The 21,761-nt window shown below is 43.6% G+C and overlaps 2 protein-coding genes across 9 annotated transcripts in view; one reads left to right on the plus strand and one right to left on the minus strand.

Annotated features, from left to right (window-relative positions):
- RIC1 (RIC1 partner of RAB6A GEF complex) overlaps positions 1-21,761 on the plus strand; it is a 171,283-nt gene that overhangs the window by 144,971 nt on the left and 4,551 nt on the right. For 4 of the 7 annotated variants that reach the window (XM_040449500.1, XM_040449501.1, XM_040449502.1 and 1 more), the window contains 3 exons: positions 917-1,094; positions 1,240-1,428; positions 2,860-5,477. In XM_040449500.1, the coding sequence (XP_040305434.1) occupies positions 917-1,094; positions 1,240-1,428; positions 2,860-3,148 (656 nt within the window). In that variant the 3' untranslated portion in view covers positions 3,149-5,477. Of the gene's footprint in view, positions 1-916; positions 1,095-1,239; positions 1,429-2,859; positions 5,478-16,585; positions 16,766-21,761 lie in introns of those variants that run through there. The other 3 variants (XR_005782873.1, XR_005782874.1, XR_005782875.1) reach the window with 2 other exon arrangements.
- Positions 1-21,761, minus strand: part of ERMP1 (endoplasmic reticulum metallopeptidase 1) — a 59,786-nt gene that overhangs the window by 8,098 nt on the left and 29,927 nt on the right. The window contains exons 10-14 of one of the 2 annotated variants that reach the window (XR_005782876.1): positions 19,571-19,773; positions 18,729-18,844; positions 10,611-10,774; positions 8,390-10,495; positions 7,711-7,715 (exon numbers count right to left, since the gene is read on the minus strand). Coding sequence is in view for 1 of the 2 variants with exons in the window: in XM_040449504.1 (XP_040305438.1) it covers positions 10,331-10,495; positions 10,611-10,774; positions 18,729-18,844; positions 19,571-19,773 (648 nt within the window). In the remaining variant the exon portion in view is untranslated. Of the gene's footprint in view, positions 1-7,710; positions 7,716-7,746; positions 10,496-10,610; positions 10,775-18,728; positions 18,845-19,570; positions 19,774-21,761 lie in introns of those variants that run through there. The other variant, XM_040449504.1, reaches the window with a different exon arrangement.

Below are 21,761 nucleotides of genomic sequence, written 5' to 3' on the forward strand. Positions count from 1 at the left end.
TTTATTTTTTTTTTATTTATATATGAAATTTATTGTCAAATTGGTTTCCATACAACACCCAGTGCTCATCCCAAAAGGTGCCCTCCTCAATACCCATCACCCACCCTCTCCTCCCTCCCACCCCCCATCAACCCTCAGTTTGCTCTCAGTTCTCAACAGTCTCTTATGCTTTGGCTCTCTCCCACTCTAACCTCTTTTTTTTTTTTTTTCCTTCCCCTCCCCCATGGGTTCCTGTTAAGTTTCTCAGGATCCACATAAGAGTGAAACCATATGGTATCTGTCTTTCTCTGTATGGCTTATTTCACTTAGCATCACACTCTCCAGTTCCATCCACGTTGCTACAAAAGGCCATATTTCATTTTTTCTCATTGCCACGTAGTATTCCATAGTGCATATAAACCACAATTTCTTTATCCATTCATCAGTTGATGGACATTTAGGCTCTTTCCATAATTTGGCTATTGTTGAGAGTGCTGCTATGAACATTGGGGTACAAGTGCCCCTATGCATCAGTACTCCTGTGTCCCTTGGATAAATTCCTAGCAGTGCTATTGCTGGGTCATAGGGTAGGTCTATTTTTAGTTTTCTGAGGAACCTCCACACTGCTTTCCAGAGCGGCTGCACCAATTTGCATTCCCACCAACAGTGCAAGAGGGTTCCCGTTTCTCCACATCCTCTCCAGCATCTATAGTCTCCTGATTTGTTCATTTTAGCCACTCTGACTGGCGTGAATTTTTTTTTTTTTTTTTTTTTTAATATCTACTACTGTTAACATAACATGGGAGTTTTAGCAGTGGATTTAATGTTTGGCTTTGAGAATTCCGAGCAGAAATCCACATGTGAGGAACTGCTAATATTTCAAATTGAACATTTTCTTCATGAAGCTAGTTCATAACTTTCGGTCCTTTCTCATCAGGTGATGAATGCAGTATTGGTTCAGCCACAGATTTGACGGAAAGTAGCTCCATGGTGGACGGAGACTGGACAATGGTGGATGAAAACTTCTCCACACTCAGTTTAACTCAGTCGGAGCTGGAGCACATCTCCATGGAGTTGGCCAGTAAGGGGCCTCATAAATCCCAGGTCCAGCTTCGGTGAGTTTCTCAGTTTTTCAGAAGCCCAGAACGCCTACTCAGCGTGTTTGGGCATATAGCGTACAGGGGCTCCGTTCCTGATGACGATTCCCGTCTCCATCTGCGGCTTCTTAGTGTCGATCTTTGTGTTTCTTCTCATGCATAGGTACTTGCTGCACATGTTCATGGAGGCAGGGTGTCTAGACTGGTGCATCGTCATAGGCCTGATTCTCCGAGAATCCTCAGTAATCAGCCAGATCCTGCTGCTCATCCAGTCTTCGGAGGTGGATGGAGAGATGTTACAGAACATAAAGACAGGGCTACACGCGGTAGACCGATGGGCCTCTACGGATTGGTAAGTGTGGGGCTCCTTAGGCTTGTTACCTCTGCTGTCCTGGGGTGGGCCCTGCCCCTTCCGAGTAAGGTTTAGTTCTGCTAAATTTATTTGGAGATTTTTAGGTTGGTAGAAATAAAAGTGCTTTCACACATTCATTTCTGTTCACTTTTTTTTATGTGTATTTATGTTGAGAGAACGCGCCAAGGGAGGGACAGAGAGAGAGGGAGACACAGAATCCGAAGCAAGCTCCAGGCTCTGAGCTGTCAGCACAGAGCCCGACACGAGGCTCGAACCCACGAACCATGAGATCATGACCTGAGCTGAAGTCGGATGCTTAACCGACTAAGCCACCTAGGTGCCCCTAGTTAATTTTGAGAGGGGGAGAGAGTGCCAGCGGGGGAGGGCCAGAGAGAGGGAGAGACGGAGACTTCAAAGCAGGCTCTAGGCTCAGTGCTGACAGCCTGATGCAGGGCTGGAACCCATGAGCTGTGAGATCATGACCTGAGCCGAAGTCAGACCCTTAACGGACTGAGCCACCCAGGTGCCCCCACACTTTCACTTCTCAAGCGGTTTTCTGTAGTCACCATTCTCTACCCAGCCATGTGTGTGAGTACAGAGCGGCATGGCACAGGTGGTCTCCGAGTTAGTCTGGAACATGAGATCTGTGGTTCTGTAGAACTGCAGGTAATAACCTCTAAGCATCTGCTGAAAAGAGGAGTGTGTGCATTTAACAGTCCATAGCAGTGACCAGCAAGCCCAAGTTAAGAGTTAGTGGTTAGAAGCTAAGAGCTTTGGCTTCTAGTCCTTTATAACCAGCTAGGTGTGGATTTGGGGTTTCCCTTACTTGGAGCTAGTTTGTTTCTTAGTCGCCAAGTTCACTAAGATTAGATGTACCCTGTGAAGGTTCTTTTTCAAGTCTGTAACTCTGTTGGTCCTTACGCTGTGGGATAGGATTTTTTTTTTTTTAAGTTTGTTTTTTATTTTGAGAGGGAGTGAGCCCAAGTGGGGGAGACAGAGAGAGAGAATGAATCCCAAGCAGGCTTCACGCTGCCAGGACAGCGTGAAGGACAAGCCCCATGTGGAGCTTGAACTCCCCAACCGTGAGATCATGACCTGAGCCTAAACCAAGAGTCAGATGCTTAACCCACTGAGCCACTCAGGCGCCCTGTGGAATAGGATTTTTGAATTATGCTACTACTGGAGAATGTTAGTCCTTGCTCCTCGAGCTCAGAGCTGTAAGACACACACACTAAAGGCTGCCCCCCCCCCCCCCCGTGCTGGCCAGGACACCAAGGGGGGGCGGCATCATTTCCTACCCTGTGCCTCCTCCCCCTCCACGCAACATCTAGCATTGACCTCAGTTTCAGCATTTAGGAGTTTATCCAGAACATTCCATGGAGCATTTCCAATGTGGCAGTAGAGAGCTAATTTTCTTTTCTCTCTACCTAGTCCTGGATATAAGCCATTCTTAAACATCATTAAGCCACAAGTACAGAAGTTCAGTGAGCTGACAGAGGAGCAGGTCCAGCCTGAAGCCTTCCAGCCAATAACTGCGGGTAAGACTCCTGAACACACTGGGCCCCGGGCAGAGGAAAGCCGGGGCCCCTCGGGCCATGGAAGCCTCCCCCAGGGCGAGGTCGGAGGCAGCGGTCTGGTCAGCAGGAACGAGGAGGACGCAGCCCGAGCAGAGGAGGAGGAATCCTTTCAAGACGGGACTTACGACTGTTCTGTGTCCTAACGGCAGCGGCGTGCCATCACCACGGGCAGTGTTAACTTGCAGCGGCATGTGCAACTGAGGAAACTGGCCTAGCTGGACGATTTAACCAGGGAGAGAACTCAGAGACTCTGGTAAGGTATTACTGAACTTTAACTCTTTCTCTTCTAAGAAATCTGACTCCATAAAAATGTGATATCAAATCATTTTTCATAAAATTTTTTAAGCTGCAGTGGAAAGTAATAAAGAGCACTGTACAGTTGTACATGAGAATATTTTGATTTTATTCGTAAAGAATGGTAGCTCCTAAACCTTGGGATTGTTTTGCCCTAGACGAGCCTACTTTTTCACTACTTAACAGCTTCTTACGTGTTTTCTGGTTCAGCGTGTGTCCAGACTGCTTTTTAAATTTAAATGCTAAGGTGCTTGCTGTAGCTCATCGGGTACTTGAGCTACCTGTGTTCCCCTTCGGATGGAGAGCACTGGGCTCCGTCATCGGGCCTCCTGAATGGACACCTGCCATGGCACACCGTGTGGCTGTTGTGACAGGGTCGTGCTCCTTGGCCTTTTGTAGCCCATTCAGTCCCAGTCCTGAATTGATGGAAGCTGTGTGCCTGCTCTCTTAGCAAGCTTGATTCCTGCCAGTCCGTGTGGGCAGGGGTCTGGGGGGGGGGGGGGTTCTTATCAATTATGCTGTTAGATACCACTAAACTATTTTGTATCCGAGAACTGTATCTTTTTGTGAATACTCTTGTGTAAATATACTCAGAGGCACTGTTCATATTTTTAGGGCTTATATTATAATCTGTAAGGTTTTATGCTGGATTCTGCATGGCTATTCTCACTCTTGGAAGAGAGACAAGACTTGCTTTTCTTTCCAAATCTGAGCAGTCTTCAGAGAAGAGAACAGGTTTATTGGCTTGGTCATACAGTAACGGAAACGGTCACACTGATCATGAAATCAAACAGGTTTTGTGCAAATTAATGTAGTTTCTTATTTATTGCTTTTGTAAATTGAATAAAAATGGGACTTTCATGTAAATAGACTGCTGAATCCTGTATTATCACGGCTACTAAAAATTACTATGTGAACAATGCATTCTTCATTGTAACTTTTAAAATATTTTATGTATTTCTAGATAGGACTTAAATGTTAGTTTTCATACATTATGAAAACCTACCTGCATACTCCTATCCTAATTGCTTCAGACTAAACGCATATCCACGGTATGTACTTCCGGTTACCTTCTGTCAGTATTAATTTAGATAGCTTGTTTGTACTGTGCAATTTGAACAAAGGAATGCAATGTTATTTTTTACAAAAACAAACTTGTTTATTTTTGTAATAACGATGTATTTGATGTGGACCAAATTCATACCACTATGTAAAACAGCCTCCTTTCTCATAGTGCAATTACAGTTTAAACATAAAACTTGGTCCTCTATCCTGGCTTTTTAAAGTAAATGGCTGGATACAGTTGTCCTGGCCAGGTTTCCTTCGAAGGGAAACTCAAAAGCATTTTGAAATTGCTTAGTTCAAAGTTCATCAAAGTGTTTTAAATTATTGAGTTTGGTAATTTACTATCATTTACTTTTTACATTACAAGTGCAGTAACGTCACGTCCCCAAACTCCTGAACGGGTGGGATATGTGATTATGGTACCTGCTCTTTCTGGTGCTACTTTATTTAAGCCTTCGTTTTAAACCACCTTTCCTGAATCTTAGGATAGAACAATAATGTTTCCCATGTGAGTACGTGCAGCCCAGCAAGAAACCAACCTGAAATTTCTTCTCCTGTCCTAGTCCATTAGGAGGAGAACTAGCATTATTTTTGTGTTTGGTGTGAATATGCGGTCAATAAAAATGATTCACCGTTGTAAACAGCTGTGATCCTCTCAAATCTCTGAATGTGCTGCTGGGTCCGTCCTGCACTCTTACAAGCAGGGCACCAGTAAGTGAACTGTACTCCTGTGGGGAACACCACCAATGAATCTGGTCTCCTAGACTTGCTTTTCCATGTAATAGGAAATGGACGGCCCTAAGGCGGAACAATTGGGAGGTTTACAGAAATCTTCTCTTGGTAATTTGTAATAGACTTCACTTTTTTTTTTTTAATTCATATTTTTATTTTGCCTTGTTTGGTTCACATGTCAATGTTTAAGCCATAATTTTAACCAATGAATTTCAGTATTCAGTAGAACTATTTGAAGTTTGAATTATTTGCTGATACCAAAACAAGAAGTCATTTGGGTGGGGGTAGAGTCAACGTTTGCTTGTAATTAAAGTTGCTGCTACTTCTGTAATGTGTACTTTTTTTTTTACTTGGTAAAGGGCAATAAAACCATTACACGCACTTGTGTTTATTCATCACTCAGGCTGACAGCAAAATGTGTATTTATTAAAAGCCACGGAAATACTCTTTTCATTACATAATTCCGCCCCATAGAATTTTCCTTATGAAATAACTACAAATCAAGACAGGTTAAAAATTTATATGCAGAATCATTTAGGATAGGAGCGTCAAGAGTTGGCAGCATCCTGTATGTCTGACCGCAGAAGTTTGGAAGAGAAATCCATGTTGAGGACATGGAAAACGTCCAAAATGTAATGAAAAGGACTTCCATCAAACAAAATTGCATAAATGTAGAGGAGACGGGCCACCTGCCTCTAGTAGGTGGGATTAAAGGGGATTCTGACTTCCCTGTTTTCCTAAATCTTTGTTTCTATCGATTTCCCTCTTCTGAAGACATTTGGTATATATGCAGTCATAGAATATGTGGCTTTTTCTGTGTGGCTTCTTTCACTTTGCAGGATGGTTTCAAGGTCCATCTTCACATATCCGTGACTTCATCCCTTTTTAAGGCTGAATAGTGTTACACTTCATGCATCTAGTGTATCTGTCCATTCGTCAGTTGAGATATCTGGGTGGTTACCACTTTGTGACTATCACGAATGAGGCTACTGTGAACGCTCACATAGAGGTTTCCAAGTGGATGTATGTTTTCAGTTTTCCCTGGGAGTGAAAATGCTTGGTCACATAACCGGTTTTAATGCTCTGAGGAAATCTCAACCACATTCCAGAGTGCCCGTGCCATTTTTTTACATTGCACTGGCAGGGGAGGTGGGTTCCAGTTTCTCCCATCATCACTTGTTGTTGTATCTTTGGTTGAGCCATCCGAGTTGTGTGGGAAGCGGTGCCGTTACGACGTAGACGTGCATGTTCGTGGTGGCTGGTGGCTCGTCATGTGGCTATTAGCCAATTTCACAGTTGGGTCATTTATCTTTTTGTTGCTTTGCAAGAGTTCCTCATGCATTCCGGATACTAGACCTTGATCAGATATGACTTGCAAGTATTTTCGCATTCTAAAGGCTTACCTTGTCACTTTCATGACACTGTCCTTTGAAGCATGAAAGTTGTTCATTTTGGTGAAGGCTCAACTTTTTCTTTGGTTGCTTGTGCTTTGGGAAACCACTGCCTGACACAGGGTAATGGAGATCTGTGCCTTTGTTGTTTTGGTTTTTTAAATTTTATTTACAGTTTTACCTCCTGCATTTAGATCTTTGACCCATTTTGAGTTAATTTTTTGTGTATCGTATAAAGTGAGGGATCTAACTTGGTTCTTTTATAGGAGGATATTCAGTTGTCCCAGCACCATTTAAATGTTTTTCCCACTGAATTGCCAAAAATCATTTGACTATAAACACATGGGACTTATTTCTGGACGGTCAATTGTATTATTATATTGATATGTGTTCACACTGTCTTGATTACCGTCCCTACTTTGTAGGAAGTTTTGAATATGGGACTCTTAAAGTTTGTTTCGTTGCATTTCCATATGAATTTTAGGATCAGCTTGTCCATTTCTGTGCGCGTGCGCACACGCACACACACGAGCTGGGATTGTGTTCAATTTGTGGATCAATTTGGGAGAACTTTGAATCCACAAACGTGGGATTTCCTTCAGCAATGTTTTAGTATCCGGTGTAACAATCTTGTACTTTTGTTATGCTTATTACTAGGTACTTGACTCTTACTGCTACTGTCAAGAGAATTTTCTTGTTACAGAAGTCAGTTGACAGCTGTGTATTGATACATTCCTACAACACTGCTGAATGATTTATTAAGATCATGTCATCCGTACCTAGAAACAGATTTAATTTGTCCTTTCTAATCTAGATGTCTCTTGCCAAACCGCCCTGGCCGGAGCCTCAGTACACTCAGTGGCAGTAGAGGACATGCTGGTTGTCTTTCATCACACATGATGATGTTAGCGGTGTTTTGTAGAAGTGAACTTCCTCACCCTGATAAAGACAATCAATCAGTTGTTTGCTGAGTGTTTTTATCATGAAAAGGTGTTAAGCTTTGTATCTACTGAGGTGATATCAATAGAATTAATAACAACAACTACCACATGGTGTGGTACTTTGATTTTTCCAGGTGTTAAGCCAACTTTTCATTCCTTGGATAAATCCCACTTGGTCATGGTATAGGGCCAAACTGGAAGAAATTTTATTTTTACAAATCAGTAAGGAAGTAGTAGTATCAAAAAAAATCTACACTAATGTACTTCAACGTTAACGAAGACATTTTCTAAATAAAGAGAGTCAGACATACAGAGGCCTAAATGCATTTTGGCTTTATTGGCCCTAAAAGGAGGCAAGGTGTACGATGAGGAAGCATACTCCCATTGTTTCCAAGGGAGTTCACCGAGAAAGCCACATAACTTGCGCAGGGAACTCTGTTGCGGGGAGTGGCCGGGCCCTTTCCTTGGGTGGAGAGGAGAGTGAGCAGCGGGCCACTGGCTGAAAGACCATTTCTTCTGCCCATCCCCACATCCTTCAGCGATTTTCTCGGTATTTCACTGACAAAATATGCTAAGCTAGACATTTCCATGTTGAACTCTCTGCCCACATGACCCCTTAGGGATAACTGTCCTGTCCACGTGAGCCATCTAGGTCTTTTCAAAGGTCCTGTAGACTTGAAATAACCCTTCAACGATGGGGACACAGAAAAACAGTAAAGATCTGTTTTTTCTGTTAAAGATACTAACTAAAAAGTTTATTTCAGTAATGTAAGGCAACAATTAATCTCAAGTCAGCGACCAGTGAAAAGAGAAGACAGACATTCTCCCTGCAGCTTCCTGAGTTATCAGCTGGCTATGGCCCCTTCAGTGGTAACATCTTAGAAATCCTCTCATGCTCATTTATATCAGCTAAACTGTGGGAACAAATACTTCATGCAACAGTCGCTCGTCGGTCAGGCACAAGCATTTCTTCAAAATCCCAACTCTTCACATTTTCACTGAATGTACAGTACTGGGCTTACATTTAAATTGTACAGGAAAGAATGCGTTGGTTAGAATCTGGAAAGACCCTTTCAGAAATGAGTTTTGAATGGTCAGATACTCAAAGAAAACAAGCTCTTTAATCTCAGAGGCCGCTCGCTGACAAACCAGACAGTGTGCTTATGAACAGAGCCACGAGTATCATCTGTACCTAACCATTTCTGGCACTAAAACCATCTGCCCAAATACTAAATGTGCCCTGAGACGAGTGACTTGAAAACCAAAACAAGAGATCCTGTTCACGAAGGAAAATAACCTAAAGGCAAAAAGAGAATCATGATTATTGGCAAAAGGGGGTAACCAACCTCCTTCCCAAAGAGAAAAGAATTGTTAAGTAACAATGTCCTTCCTCAATACGGCATTTTGTTTTTTTCCGTGTAATCTAAGATTAACCACAGGGACAGAAAATCCGCCCCTATTTTGAAATCTGGCAGGAGCCAGGTTCTCGCAGCACTGAGACTAACGCGCGGCTTCGACGAGGCCCGGGAGCCACACGCGTGCCAGCCAGCAGTGCCGTGAGGGGGTGCCCAGTCAGGGTGCAGGGAGTCACAGACCAGACTCGGCAGGGGTAGGAGCAGCGTGACCGGGCCTGCGACGCACACGTGGGGTGCTCTGTGCGGGAGGAGCGGAGGGACGCTTTGTTCGTTTTACCGGGGCTCTTCTTTAAAATGTCTTTTTGGCCTCTGCTCGCTAATCTCCAGGGAAAAAGGAGAGCTAGCGGAAGTTACCGCTCGTCTGACCAAATCCCTGCAGTGCCACAGCCACGGAGCCGGGGGACCCGCCGGCACCCGCCTCGGCAGCCGCCTTCTAAACGAAAAGTACCTCCGGGTCTTGGGCCTGCCGTGACGCAGGGCCCAAATCCCAGCAGCCGGAGGTTCGGTGGCCTCGCTCCGGCGTGGGCCACGGCCCCCGAGGCCCAGCAAGGCCGGCTCCGCTGGACAGCCTTTGAGCAACTATCCGGACCGAATAAGGACTCCGTGCGTCAATACAATTATGCCCTGAAGCATGAACCTTGGAGAAGAGAAGATTCATAAAATGCCCAGCCTCTCCTTACTCTCTTCCTGCCACGGCAACTGCATGCTCTGGGGACAGAACTGAAGATGCGTGACTGCGCACACGACGTCCTGAACCAGAAGAGCCTCCGAAAACCCAGCAGGAACCGCAGCTGCTCTCGGACTGACAAGGTGGAGACGGGGGAACAGGGTATCCTGGGCCTCGAGAGCAGCCTCAGACAAGCATCAGAACGATGGTCTTGAGTCCCCAGCACGGCACCGCTCCCCACCTCGGGGCTGGGCTGCGCGGCAGGTGGGGAGGAAGCAGAGCTCTGGGCACGGACCGGGGCCCCCGGAGCCCCCTGCCCGTCCCCAGCCCCTGCCGGAACCGCCTTCTGTACCCCGGGTTCCATCGCAGGGGAGTTACCACTCCGGGGAACGGCATCCGAGCTACCCTCCACAGCTTCGACTGGAAACGTCATTTGTCTAGTGAACAGTGAGCGGGCTCACGGTGCTCTCTAACACCTTTCATGATTCTAAGGGGAGAACTACTGAAGTGGTTGGTTGGCTTCAATCCTTAAGGTCACAGAAAAGGACTTCCATGTGTAGTGGTAGTACCCACATGTGCTTAAGTGCCAGAAAACTGGCGTCTTCAAGTGTCAAAAAGGCCATGCGTCACTACCCACAGCGCTAGGTGTGTGGCCCTGAAGAGCATCTGCCCCCAAGCTCTGAAAAACCACGGACTTACAATCTGAACACGTGCTCGTGAAAAATCATGGACTTACATCACAGATACCCACGTGACGCAGGGAGAAAGCACGTCACGGGGGGTATCCCGCCAGGCATGTGCTTTGAGCCCGTCCAGAAGATTAAAACACAAAGAGACTGTACGTGCACACCCAGGCTGAGGGAAACGTCCAGTCTGGGAACTTGTCTTTCAGGGCATCCAGCTGGGAGGACCTCTTCTCTTCACCAGACAGGTGGTGGGCAGCAATGGCCACGGTGACCATTCCTTCAGGCCGTTCTTCCGAGACCTAGCAGAGAACAGTTGGCAGTGCTTTAGTTCTCTGAAGGCAGAATCAGCCCGGTTTTTACCACGTACCACCCGGGAGCCTGACGGTGACCGCGGCAGAGCTGGCAAATCCCCACCTGCACTTCTATCCAGAACCGCCACGCAGAGGCCTGGAGCCCGTGGGAGTAAAATACGAAGTAGTCCCCGCCTTTACTGGTGACGGGGGTGCCGTTGCCAAGAGACCACTGAGAAAGCGTTGACCCTTCGTGGGTGCGGATGTAGAACGACATGTGGCTTGGTCCTGAAAGGTAAGAGGAACAGTCTTTAAAAAGGCATCGGGAGAAGCAGTTAATTCACCACCAAGCCAGACTATGAAGGCACACCTTATGTCACTTGAAAGATTCTCGCTCCAGACCTAAGGGAGGTCTCCTGGCTCGGATGTTCTGCATGTGTCAACCGGGGTAAGTAATGAGGTAGGTCACGAGGCACAGCAGAAATTTACAGTGACAAAACCTGTCATCTAAACATACAAGAACCTAGCACTCGCAAGGCCTTCAGAAATCCAGAGAATAAGCTTCATTTAACCAAGAGGGAACTTCAAAAACTACAGCAGAAGAACGGACAGTGAGGGTTTTAACCTGTCCAGACACATTTCGAAGGCAACATCCCAGTGAGGGTGGAAGACCAGTGTCCAGTGGGGGACGTGACCGACACCAAGAGGGAGCCGGGGAAGCTGGGTAAGCAGACTCAGAGCCCGCGAGACACTGACACAGACAGTAAAAGGTTCCACAGTTATGGGGTCAAAGGAAAATACACACTTTCCTACATCATATGTGGTCAAAACAAAACTATACACTTTCCTAAAATGCCAGAAAATATTTTAAAGAGCAAAGATGACCGATCACAAAATGGAATATAGCAAAGCACAAAATATTGGAACAAAGTTGAGACCAAATGCATCAGTCATAGAAATAAATGTGAAAAGGGGGAAAAATATAACTCGGATTATTCAAAAAACACGAGTTTCAGAAAGGGTAAAAATAAAGGAATAAACAAAGGGGTTTCTGGCTAGCAATTTTTAAAAAAGACCTCTTTGATAACAGAGGAAAAAACCAGGATTCAAGACAAAAGCACTAAATGTAAAAAGGCACTTTTTAATACTAAATGTTTTAATTCACAATGACACAAAATTGTGAATCCTGTGCATTAAGTAACAGCAACTACTTGAAGCAAAATACAGGAGATGCAGAAAGATACCTACGTATATAGGAAGACTACAAATAGGAAACTAACACTCCACTGTCAGTACAAGACATCAGTTGAACAAAAAAAGATCAGTGAAGTAGATTATATGGATATATATACACATCAAACTTTACAAGCTGGTAACACAGAACATATCTTCTAAAGGGGACACAAAATACTCAAAATATTAACTTAGGAAGGAAAGCATCCATTTCATAACACATATTACAAATAACACAAAATAGCTTTCTACCTGAAAATTAAAAGACTTCTAGGAGAAAAAGGAAATCTGAACAAAAATCACAAGTTTTTTGTAAACAATGAAAAGCAGTGATGAGGAAAATCCATAGCAATAAACATTTTTTTATAAAATAGTACAACAAAGAGAACAGAAAACAAATATTACAGATAAGAAGAAATCAGGAAAGTAGAGACCAGAAATAAACAGACCTAACTTAATTCTAAAAATTAGATTTTTTTATTAACAACTCTACTAGCTAACTTGGTTAAGAAAGAGACGGGAAGGGGAGTGGAGCTGAGAAAACACAAGTATACAAAAAGAGTAAGAAAAATAAACAGAAGAAATTTTTTTTTTTTAATTTTTTTTTCAACGTTTATTTATTTTTGGGACAGAGAGAGACAGAGCATGAACGGGGGAGGGGGGAGGGGCAGAGAGAGAGGGAGACACAGAATCGGAAACAGGCTCCAGGCTCCGAGCCATCAGCCCAGAGCCTGACGCGGGGCTCGAACTCACGGACCGCGAGATCGAGCCCTGGCTGGAGTCGGACGCCTCACAGACTGCGCCACCCAGGCACCCCCAGAAGAAATGTTTAAAATCACACGTTGACTACAAGCAGACCTCTGTACTATTAAATTTGGAAACCCAAATGAAATGTGGATACTTTTTAAGGAAAACAGATTACTGTACTCTCTTCTACTGTACAAGAGAGAGATAAATCTTAGATGAATTTCCCAAGAAAAAGTTAGGAAACTACCCCCCACGAAAAAACACCATGCCCAGATGGTTTCAGAGAGGAATTTAAGTCAACTTTTTAGCCAGTTCAAATGCTTCCTAAACTGTTCCGAGGCACTGGAAATTAAGGAAGACTTACCATTTTTATCACGTTTATACATTTATGGGTAACATATAACTAAATCTGATTAAAGAGAACCAAAAAAATAAACAGACATGGACCAGTATCAGGAGTATTAACAGAAAGTATCTAAATTGTAGCACACAAAATCCAACATCACATTAAGAAAATAAGCCATAACCTAGTGGAATAAACCACGTTAAAAGACCCAAGGAAGAAAAAACCCTAGACAGATGCTTTTAAAATAAAGAATAAAAAAAAAAAAAAAACTTTTCTAAAATTAAAATCCAATTCCTTATAAAAACATTCAAGAAATGACAGTTGATAAACGCTTGCTTAACAGGATACAAAATATACACCCCAGGCCTAAGGCTAGTCTCTCACATGTTGGGAAACACATGAGACCTGTGCTCTAAGTAAAACAAGGACGCTTGCTCACTACATCCACAGCTGCTCCACACCATCAGCCACTTAGACACATCAGTTATGGGCCTAGGAACTGGTAAAGAAAGAAAGACTATTTGCAGTCGATACGCTGTAGTCAATACGCTATATACTTGGTCTGTTTTTGTAAGGCTAACAGGCTAAGAATGTTTTTTACGTATTTAAACAGTAGTTAACAAAAAAGTCTACGTTGGGGACATATGGCAAAGCCTAAAATAGTATCTGGCCATTTAAAGGTTGGCAATTCCTAGTAAACCTGGAGAACTCTAGAGGAGTGATGATTAACGCAAAAAGTGAAAGATTCAGTGAGGTAGCAAAGATACAAATTTGACCTACAGAAACCAGCTGCCTTTACGCCAACAAATATAACCAGTTAGAGAACATAAAGGTACAGAAAATTCCAATTATGACAGCCACAAAAACTAGATGAGGAAAATCTTTTAACACTTAGGAAAGACAGAAGTAGATATGAACATGTGAAAAGGCATTGCTAGTTCATGGACAGGGTGAAAAAATTAGGTCAGTTCTCCTTACTTTATAAACTTACTATGATACTCCCCCAAAACACCAATTAGTAATAAATTTTATATCAGTTAGGTTAATACTGAAGTTCATATGGAAAACAAACAAAAATAGCAAGGAAAATAATAACAAAAAATACAATGGATTTTCACCCTTATGATCATTAAGCTGCAAAGCTTCTATAACTAAAAATACGGTAACTGGTACACAGACCCACACAGTCAATTTTTTTCTGATTTCTTGACATTTGTAATCACAAAATATAGGGCAGTAGATGTGCAACTTGCCTGCCAGGAACCTAAATTTTACTGGAATTCTCCAAATTGTGCATAAAGGATAGAGAAAGGTTTGGATTTTTCTGTGCTTCCTTTTTACAAGCTGGTGATTAAAAATCAGAAATAATTATTGGCATGACAAAAAGCCGGTTGGTGCAAAATAAATTGATTTCCAATTAAATTTTAAAAGCCCAGAGAAAACAAAAGTATCCACCATTGAAAGCATCAGCTAAGGCACTGAATGCCCTGCAAGGACTTCATTCCATGGTTAACAACCAAGTTTTATTACTTCCCTTCTCCCATCTTGTGTCTGTCCTCCAGCTTTCTTTGCATACTAGATATTCAAGTCCCTTCTGAGTTAAACTATGCCTTAGCACATAAATTATTTACTCTTTAGTGTAAATAAAATGGTCACAGTCATCAAAAAAATACAAAAATGAAACCTACTAGTGGGCGAGGAAGCTCAGTAAAAAGTGGGCAAAAGTTGAGGTATACAATCCAATTAACTTGGACAAAGATGCCAAAGCAGTTCAATAGGGTAAGGTAAGTCTTTTCAACAGATAATGCTAGAACAACTGGATATCCATTTTAAAAAAAAGAACCTTGGCTTCTACCTCACATCATACACAAAAATTATTTCAAAGTATATCACAGACCTAAATGTAACAGCTAAAGCTATGAAGCTTCTAGAAGGAAACATCAGAATCTATCTTTGTTGACCTCCGGTGGGCAAGAATTTTTTAGAGAGGACATATAAAGTATTAACTGTAAAGAAAAACCTGGTAAATTGGAATTCACAAAAATTTAAAACTTGTACACATCAAATGACTCCTTTAAGATAATGAATGGACATGGGGCACCTGGGTGGCTCATTTGGTTAAGTGTACAACTCTCGGTTTCAGCTCAGGTCATGACCTCACAGCTTCGTGGGTTTGAGTCCACACTGGGCCTCTGTGCTGGCAGCATGGAGCCTACTTGGGATTCTCTCTCCCGGCTCCTCCCCCACTCACGCTGGTCTCTGTCTCTCTCAAAATAAATAAACTTTAATAAAAAAAAAAAAATGAATGGACGAGAACATCTAGATAAAATATATATATATATATGATAAAGGATTTTGATCTGGAACATAAGCACTCCTATAAATCAGTAAGCCCAAGTTTTAGAAGGGAAGAAGAAATGAAGACACAAAAGCAAGATACCTGAATGGTCAGTAAGCACTTGGAAGCATGTTCCACGTCATGACTTACAGAGAAATGCAAGGGCTACTACTAAATGCCCGTCAGAAATGGTACGATGGAAAGAACAGAAAATACTAGAGTGAATGTGGAACTGGAATTCTCATACACTACTTGTGGGGAATAAAATACTAATACTCAAAAGAACATAGCTCAATCTCAAGAACATTATGCCTAATGACCCAGACCCCGAATGTTACATACTGGATGATTCCATTTATATGAAATTCAAGAATGATACAAGTGAACAGTAGCACGAACTTTCAAAAGTGAACTTCCTATGTTCGAGTTCTCCGGAGCTCCGGAGACACAGAACCAATCCTCTGCATCAGCAAATCAAATCCAACAATGTGCAAAAAGAATTATATACTACAACCAGGTGGGATTTATTCCGGGTATGCAAGATTGATCCAGCCTCTGAAAACCAGTTAATATAATCCATCACAGCAAAAGTCTAATAAAGAAAAATCACATGGTCATATCAGCAAACAGAAACATGTGACAAAACCGAAAATCCATTCACAAAGCTCAGCAAACTAAAAATAGAGGGGAATTTCCTCAACCTGATGAAGGGCCGACTAACATCATGGTAAAAATGTAGACACTTTCCCCCTAAGAGCAAGAGCAAGGCAAGGATTCCCACACTTACTACTCCTCTTAGCAGTCTTTTTCAAAATACTAGAAGTCCTAGCTAATGCAGTGAGACGAGAAGAAGCAATAAAAGATCAAAAACGGATTTGGGAAGGAAGAAATAAAACCGTCTTTGTTTGCAGATGACATGATCATCTATGTAGAAAATCCCAAAGAATCAACCAAAAATCTCCTGAAACTAATAAACAATGATGGCAGAGTTGCAGGCTACGTGGTTACATACCATCAATGAAAACTCGTATTTACATTAGCATCCCCCAAAATGAAATACTGAGGTACAAATCTAACAGAAGTTGTATAGAATCTGTATGAGGAAAACTGCAAAATATAGTTCTGATGAAAGAAAATAAACGAGATATAAACAGAGATACTCCACGTCACAGGAGAAAATATTAAGATGTCATTTTTTTAAAGTGTTTATTTATTTACTTTGAGATAGAGGGAAAGCACCAGTGAGGGAAGGGGAGAGAGAGAGGGAGAGAGTGAATCCCAAGCAGGCTTTGCACTGTCAGCGCAAAGCCTGACTCGGGGCTCAAACCCTGGAACTGTGAGATCGTGACCTGAGCCGAAATCAAGAGTAAGATGCTTAACTGACTGAGCCACTCAGGCCCCCCTAAGATGTCATTTTCCCCAACTTGATCTGCAGATTTCAATGCGCTTCCATTTAAGCATCCCAGAATGTTGTACTGTGGATATGGGCAAACTAATACGTGGAAAGACCGAAGACAAGCAGTATATCGCAGAAGAACAAAGTCTGACAGGATGGATACCACCCACCTTCGAGACTTGATCAAGACAGCATCGTGATGGCAAAAGACACAAACAGGTAAGAACAGAATGGAAAGCCCCAAAATAGACCCACGCATATACAGTCAACTGATTCCTGACAAAGGTCAGGTCATTTGGGAGAGATTGGGCAGTCTTCAACAGATGGTACTGGAACAACTGGAAATCCACATGCAAAGCAGGAAAAAAAAAAAGTCGAATCCCACACACAGACCTTATAACAAAAACACACAAAAAACACATAAATTTACTCAGAATGTATCTATCATAGACCTAAATAGAAAACACAAAACTAAACTTGCAGAAGATAACAGAAAATCCAGAGACCTTGGGTTTGGCAATGACCTTTAGACGTAACAGCGAAATCATGACCCATGAAAGAAAAACTGATTGTGTTGGACTTGATTAAATTTAAAGCCTTACAATCTGTGAAAAACACTGTTAAGAGAATGAAAAGATAACCCAGACCAGGAGAAAATATTTGCACACCACTTACTGATATAAAGGACTTCTATCCACATACACAGAGAACCCTTAAATTTCAATAGAAAAAAGCCAAACAGCCCAATTAATAAACAGACACCTCACCAGAGGACACACACAGATGGCAAATAACCTAAGAAAAGATGCTCAGCCTCACAGGTCATTAGGTAATTGCAAATGGAAACAAGAAGATGCCACCACGTTGCTATCAGAATGGCCAAAGTCCCAAACACAGTACCAAATGCTGGTGACAATGCAGGACAGTACATCCATGCTGGAAGAGCCTGGCAGTTTCTTACAAAGGTAAATCTAGCCTATCATATGATCTAGCAACTGCACTCCTAGGTTTTTATCCAAATGAGGTCAGGGGCGCCTGGGTGGCTCCGTCGGTTAAGCGTCCGACTTCAGCTCCGGTCATGATCTCACAGCCCGTGAGTCTGTGCTGACAGCTCGGAGTCTGGAGCCTGTTTCAGATTCTGTGTCTCCCTCTCTCTCTGTCCCTCCCCTACTTGCACGCATGCACTCTCTCTCAAAAACACACATTAAAGAAAAACAAATGAAGTGAAAACATGTCTAGACAAAAACCTGCAACCAAGATGTTCTGCAGTAGGTAAACAGATAAACTATGGTACATCCACAATGCCATCCAGCACTAAAAAGAAATGACCTATCAAGCCCCTAAAGACAGGAGGGCTGTCTGCTAAATGAAAGAAGCTGTCCTGAAAGGGTGGCAAACCTTATGACTGCCGCTACGAGATAGTCTGGAAAAGGCAAAATAGTAGAAGCAGTAACATAGATCAGTGGTTGCCAGAGGGGGTGGGAGGAGAGGGCTGACCGGGGGTGCATGGTACTCTCAGGGCAGGGAATCTACTCCATCTGATACGGGGGTACGTGACATTACACATTTGTCAAAACCTACAGAGCTATGCAACACAAAGAGTGAACCGAATCCTAATATGAACCAGGGGCTATAATTAACAATGGATCAGTCCTGGCTCCTCCGTTTTAAGAAATATCCCACACTCTAGTGCAAGGTCTTAAGAAGGGAAGTGGTGGGGGCGGCTGGGTGGCTCAGTCGGTGAAGCGTCCGACTTTGGCTCAGGTCATGACCTCGCGGTCTGTGAGTTCGAGCCCCACGTCGGGCTCTGTGCTGACCGCTCAGAGCCTGGAGCCCGTTTGAGATTCTACGTCTCCCTCTCTCTCTGACCCTCCCCCGTTCATACTCTGTCTCTCTCTGTGTCAAAAATAAATAAATGTTAAAAAAAAAAAAAATTAAAAAAAAAAAAGGAAGTGGCGGGAGGGGAGCTCTACTTTCTGCTTAGTTTTTCTGTGAACCTAAAACTGCTCTAAAAAAAATAAAGTCTAATTTTCCTCAATAAATCATTACTAATCTGCTTGAGGTACCTTTACAGACACTACGTTCTTCCTGAGTTGTGGTTACTATTATTTAAAGAGAAAGTACACACACTTATTAAGAATTTTAAGAGAAGGAGAGAAGAAAAAAATGTCCTATGACTTACCTGTTGCTTCAAACGTCAGCTTTATAGAATCCCAGGGTGTCTGTTCTTTGGACACGAGTCTGAAATGAGCAGGATTTCCTGGAGAAACTTCTGGAGCAGGAAGATACCAGTTTTTCCTATTTGGAAAGGGAGCTTCAATATTTAGGATGCTTAATTAGTTGACAGCTACCTATACCTCTGGACATGGTCAAATATATGAATCACATTCTGGGGCATGAAAATAAGCTTGGGGTGCCTGGGTGGCTCAGTCAGTTGTGTCCAACTCTTGACTTCAGCTCAGGTCACAGTCTGTGGGATCAAGCCCCACATCAGGATTCTCCCTCTGCCACTCCCCCACTCTTGCCTCTCTCAAGATAAATAAACGAAAAAAACAAAACAAAACAACCCGACTCTGATGGATAGGATAAACCACGCTAACTACTCTGAAGGCCCAGGCTATCGGGTAATAAAACTTACCCAAAATTAAGATCAAAGGATCCTAGGTGATCTTGATTCCATTACCCATCCTACTCCTTCTTATCCAACCCTTGACTACCAAACCGTAAAAGCTTCCCAGGAATGAAAGTTCGCAATTCATAGTTATCTGCTATCTACCAGACCAGTTGAGAGAGCCAGCCTTTCTAACTACTCGGGCTTCCAGAGGAAAGACTTCCTAAATTTGAAAAGGCAACGGTAAACTTCCAAGCTCTCTGTCCCACTAAAGGAGGAGAACTTGTGCAGTGACAGGAAACAGCGTACCTGGCACTTGACCTCTGTTCACCAGCTGCAGTAATGAAGTACTCGCATAGCGACGGGACCTGAGAACTGACCCCCCGACTAAAGCAGCACAGGAGTGAACCCACCTGATCAGAAAGTGCACCGGGAGGTACCACGGGAAACCACAGAGGGGTGCGTTCTCCTCACAGTGAGCTCGGATGCTCTCGTTGATCTCCGGAATATGAGGTGTTATGTGAGACATTCCAGTGTAATCAAACCCATTGATCCAGATCCCAGAGTCCCGTTTGACTACGTTTCCATCCAGGTCATGAAAGGTTCTAGTCATGTGCTGGAAAGAACCGACCGATGAGAATACTACTCGAATCCCCTCGCCCACATCCCCCATCCGGAGGGACAGACAGAGGACATCCACAACAGCAAGAACTGGCGTGGCTGCAGAGTCACAGGGACCCTCCCTCACTGCCGCGGGAGGCGTGGGCTGGCACGGCCGCTTCAGGAAACTGCTTGGTGTCCCCCCAACGTGCACGCAGCCTTCGAGCCAGCAATTCCACTCCGGAACGTGTACTCAGAGAAACTCCTGAAGGTTCAAGAGCTCTGATTCGGCACTGCCCATACCAGCGAATGCTGCAAACCACCCCAACACCCACCAATGGCAGAATGGCCAGATAAAGGGGGGTGCCCCCCCCGGGAGTCTCCCGCACCACCGTGACACACAGCAACGTGCAAGCTTCTCACATGCTGCCGGCAAACAGCAGCAAGTCACAAATGCATAGTTAGGCACGGCCTTCTCAGAAGTTCACAAAGAGGCAGATGGTATCTTCTGGTTTAGGGATTCACACATACGTGGCAAAGAAAAATAACGTAATGATTAATCCTAAACTTCAAGATCGCGAATGAGTACATCCTAGCAGGTGGGGAGGGGGGAGAACCGGGAGGAAGGGCACACGCGGGTTTTATGAGGTGCTGCTTAATGTTCTTTCTTTCACACTCGACGATCAATATACAGATACAGTTTCATTATTCCTTACAAATACATATTTAAGTTTCATTAACATGTTTTTGAAAACCTATTTCAGAGTTAAGAGACACGGACACTAGAACTGCATTTAGATAAAGGCCACAAACAAACGCATCCTAAAACACACACACACACACACACACACACACACACACACACACACACCCTTCCCTGTGACCTGAGGCTAATTCCCGTTGTCACCACTAGATGTCAGACTTGGGCCTATCTCGAACAGCTTCACTGCAGAAAGAGTGTCAAACTGGAGGAGAAAGGGCTGCGTGGGGCCACACGGCCCACCGCCAGCTCATGAGCGGCTTCACTGGAACGCAGCCACCCTCGCTCGTTCAAGCACGTGTGTGACCACTGCGCCGTGCCGGGCCACGGACTTGTACGGCTGGCAGAGCCTGAAGTATTTATTACCTGGCCCCTCTGGGGAAAAGTCTGCCAACTTCCGGCACCGGGGAAGAAGAAAACCCCAAACAAATGAGAACAGGGGGTTTTAAAAATAAAAATGTAGCTTTTTCTAAATACTACTGATGTAATTATAAAAATGTGGCAAGTCACTGAAGGCACACAATCTGAAAAGTAGCTGTTCTTCACTAAAGGTTTTGCAAATTGTAGTCACAGAAAGAAAGCGTGTGGCTGTGTCCTCCAGGACGATAAACAAGGAATATTTGGCCCTTTTTCAGTATCTCCTCCCCACTATTTACATTCAAATGTTACTATTAACTTATTCAAGTCCCCGAATAGTTACATAGATTATCACTTGGCTTTTTTTGGTTTTAAGATTTGTCTTTTAAAGGAAGCTCTACGTCCAACGTGGGGCTCGAACTCTGACCCCGAGACCCAGGAGACGCTTGCTCCACCGGCTGAGACAGCCAGGTGAGCCCTGAAGTTGGCTCTTGTTTGCCTCTTGCAACCTCTAAGGCAGAACATGACTATACATAAGGCAACTTGGTTCTTTCTCCTGCTTTATAGTACCAACTCTAAAACGTCTGCAGACAAACCTAAAATCTCAGACAGTTCCAAATCTCGTTCTTCGTCCCTGAGCTATTATACTTTCATTATGACACCGTACCTTCAATGCTACCTAAGAGCACTTTTACTGGCGTTTTAAAATATCTTTTATTTTGCCAGTGGAATTCACACTTTTGCTCAGCCTGCAGACAGGTTTACAGTGTGTACTTCTGAGAACTCGTCACCCCACACATCTGCTCTTGTTTTTCTGGGCAGGTGCACTTGCAGCGCATGAACAGTGACAGAACGAGCGGACATTTCCAGTTCGGTCTCTTGGGAGA

This window comes from Herpailurus yagouaroundi, unplaced genomic scaffold (assembly GCF_014898765.1).
Source record: "Herpailurus yagouaroundi ecotype Mexico unplaced genomic scaffold, PumYag 199, whole genome shotgun sequence".
Taxonomy (NCBI): Eukaryota; Metazoa; Chordata; class Mammalia; order Carnivora; family Felidae; genus Herpailurus; species Herpailurus yagouaroundi.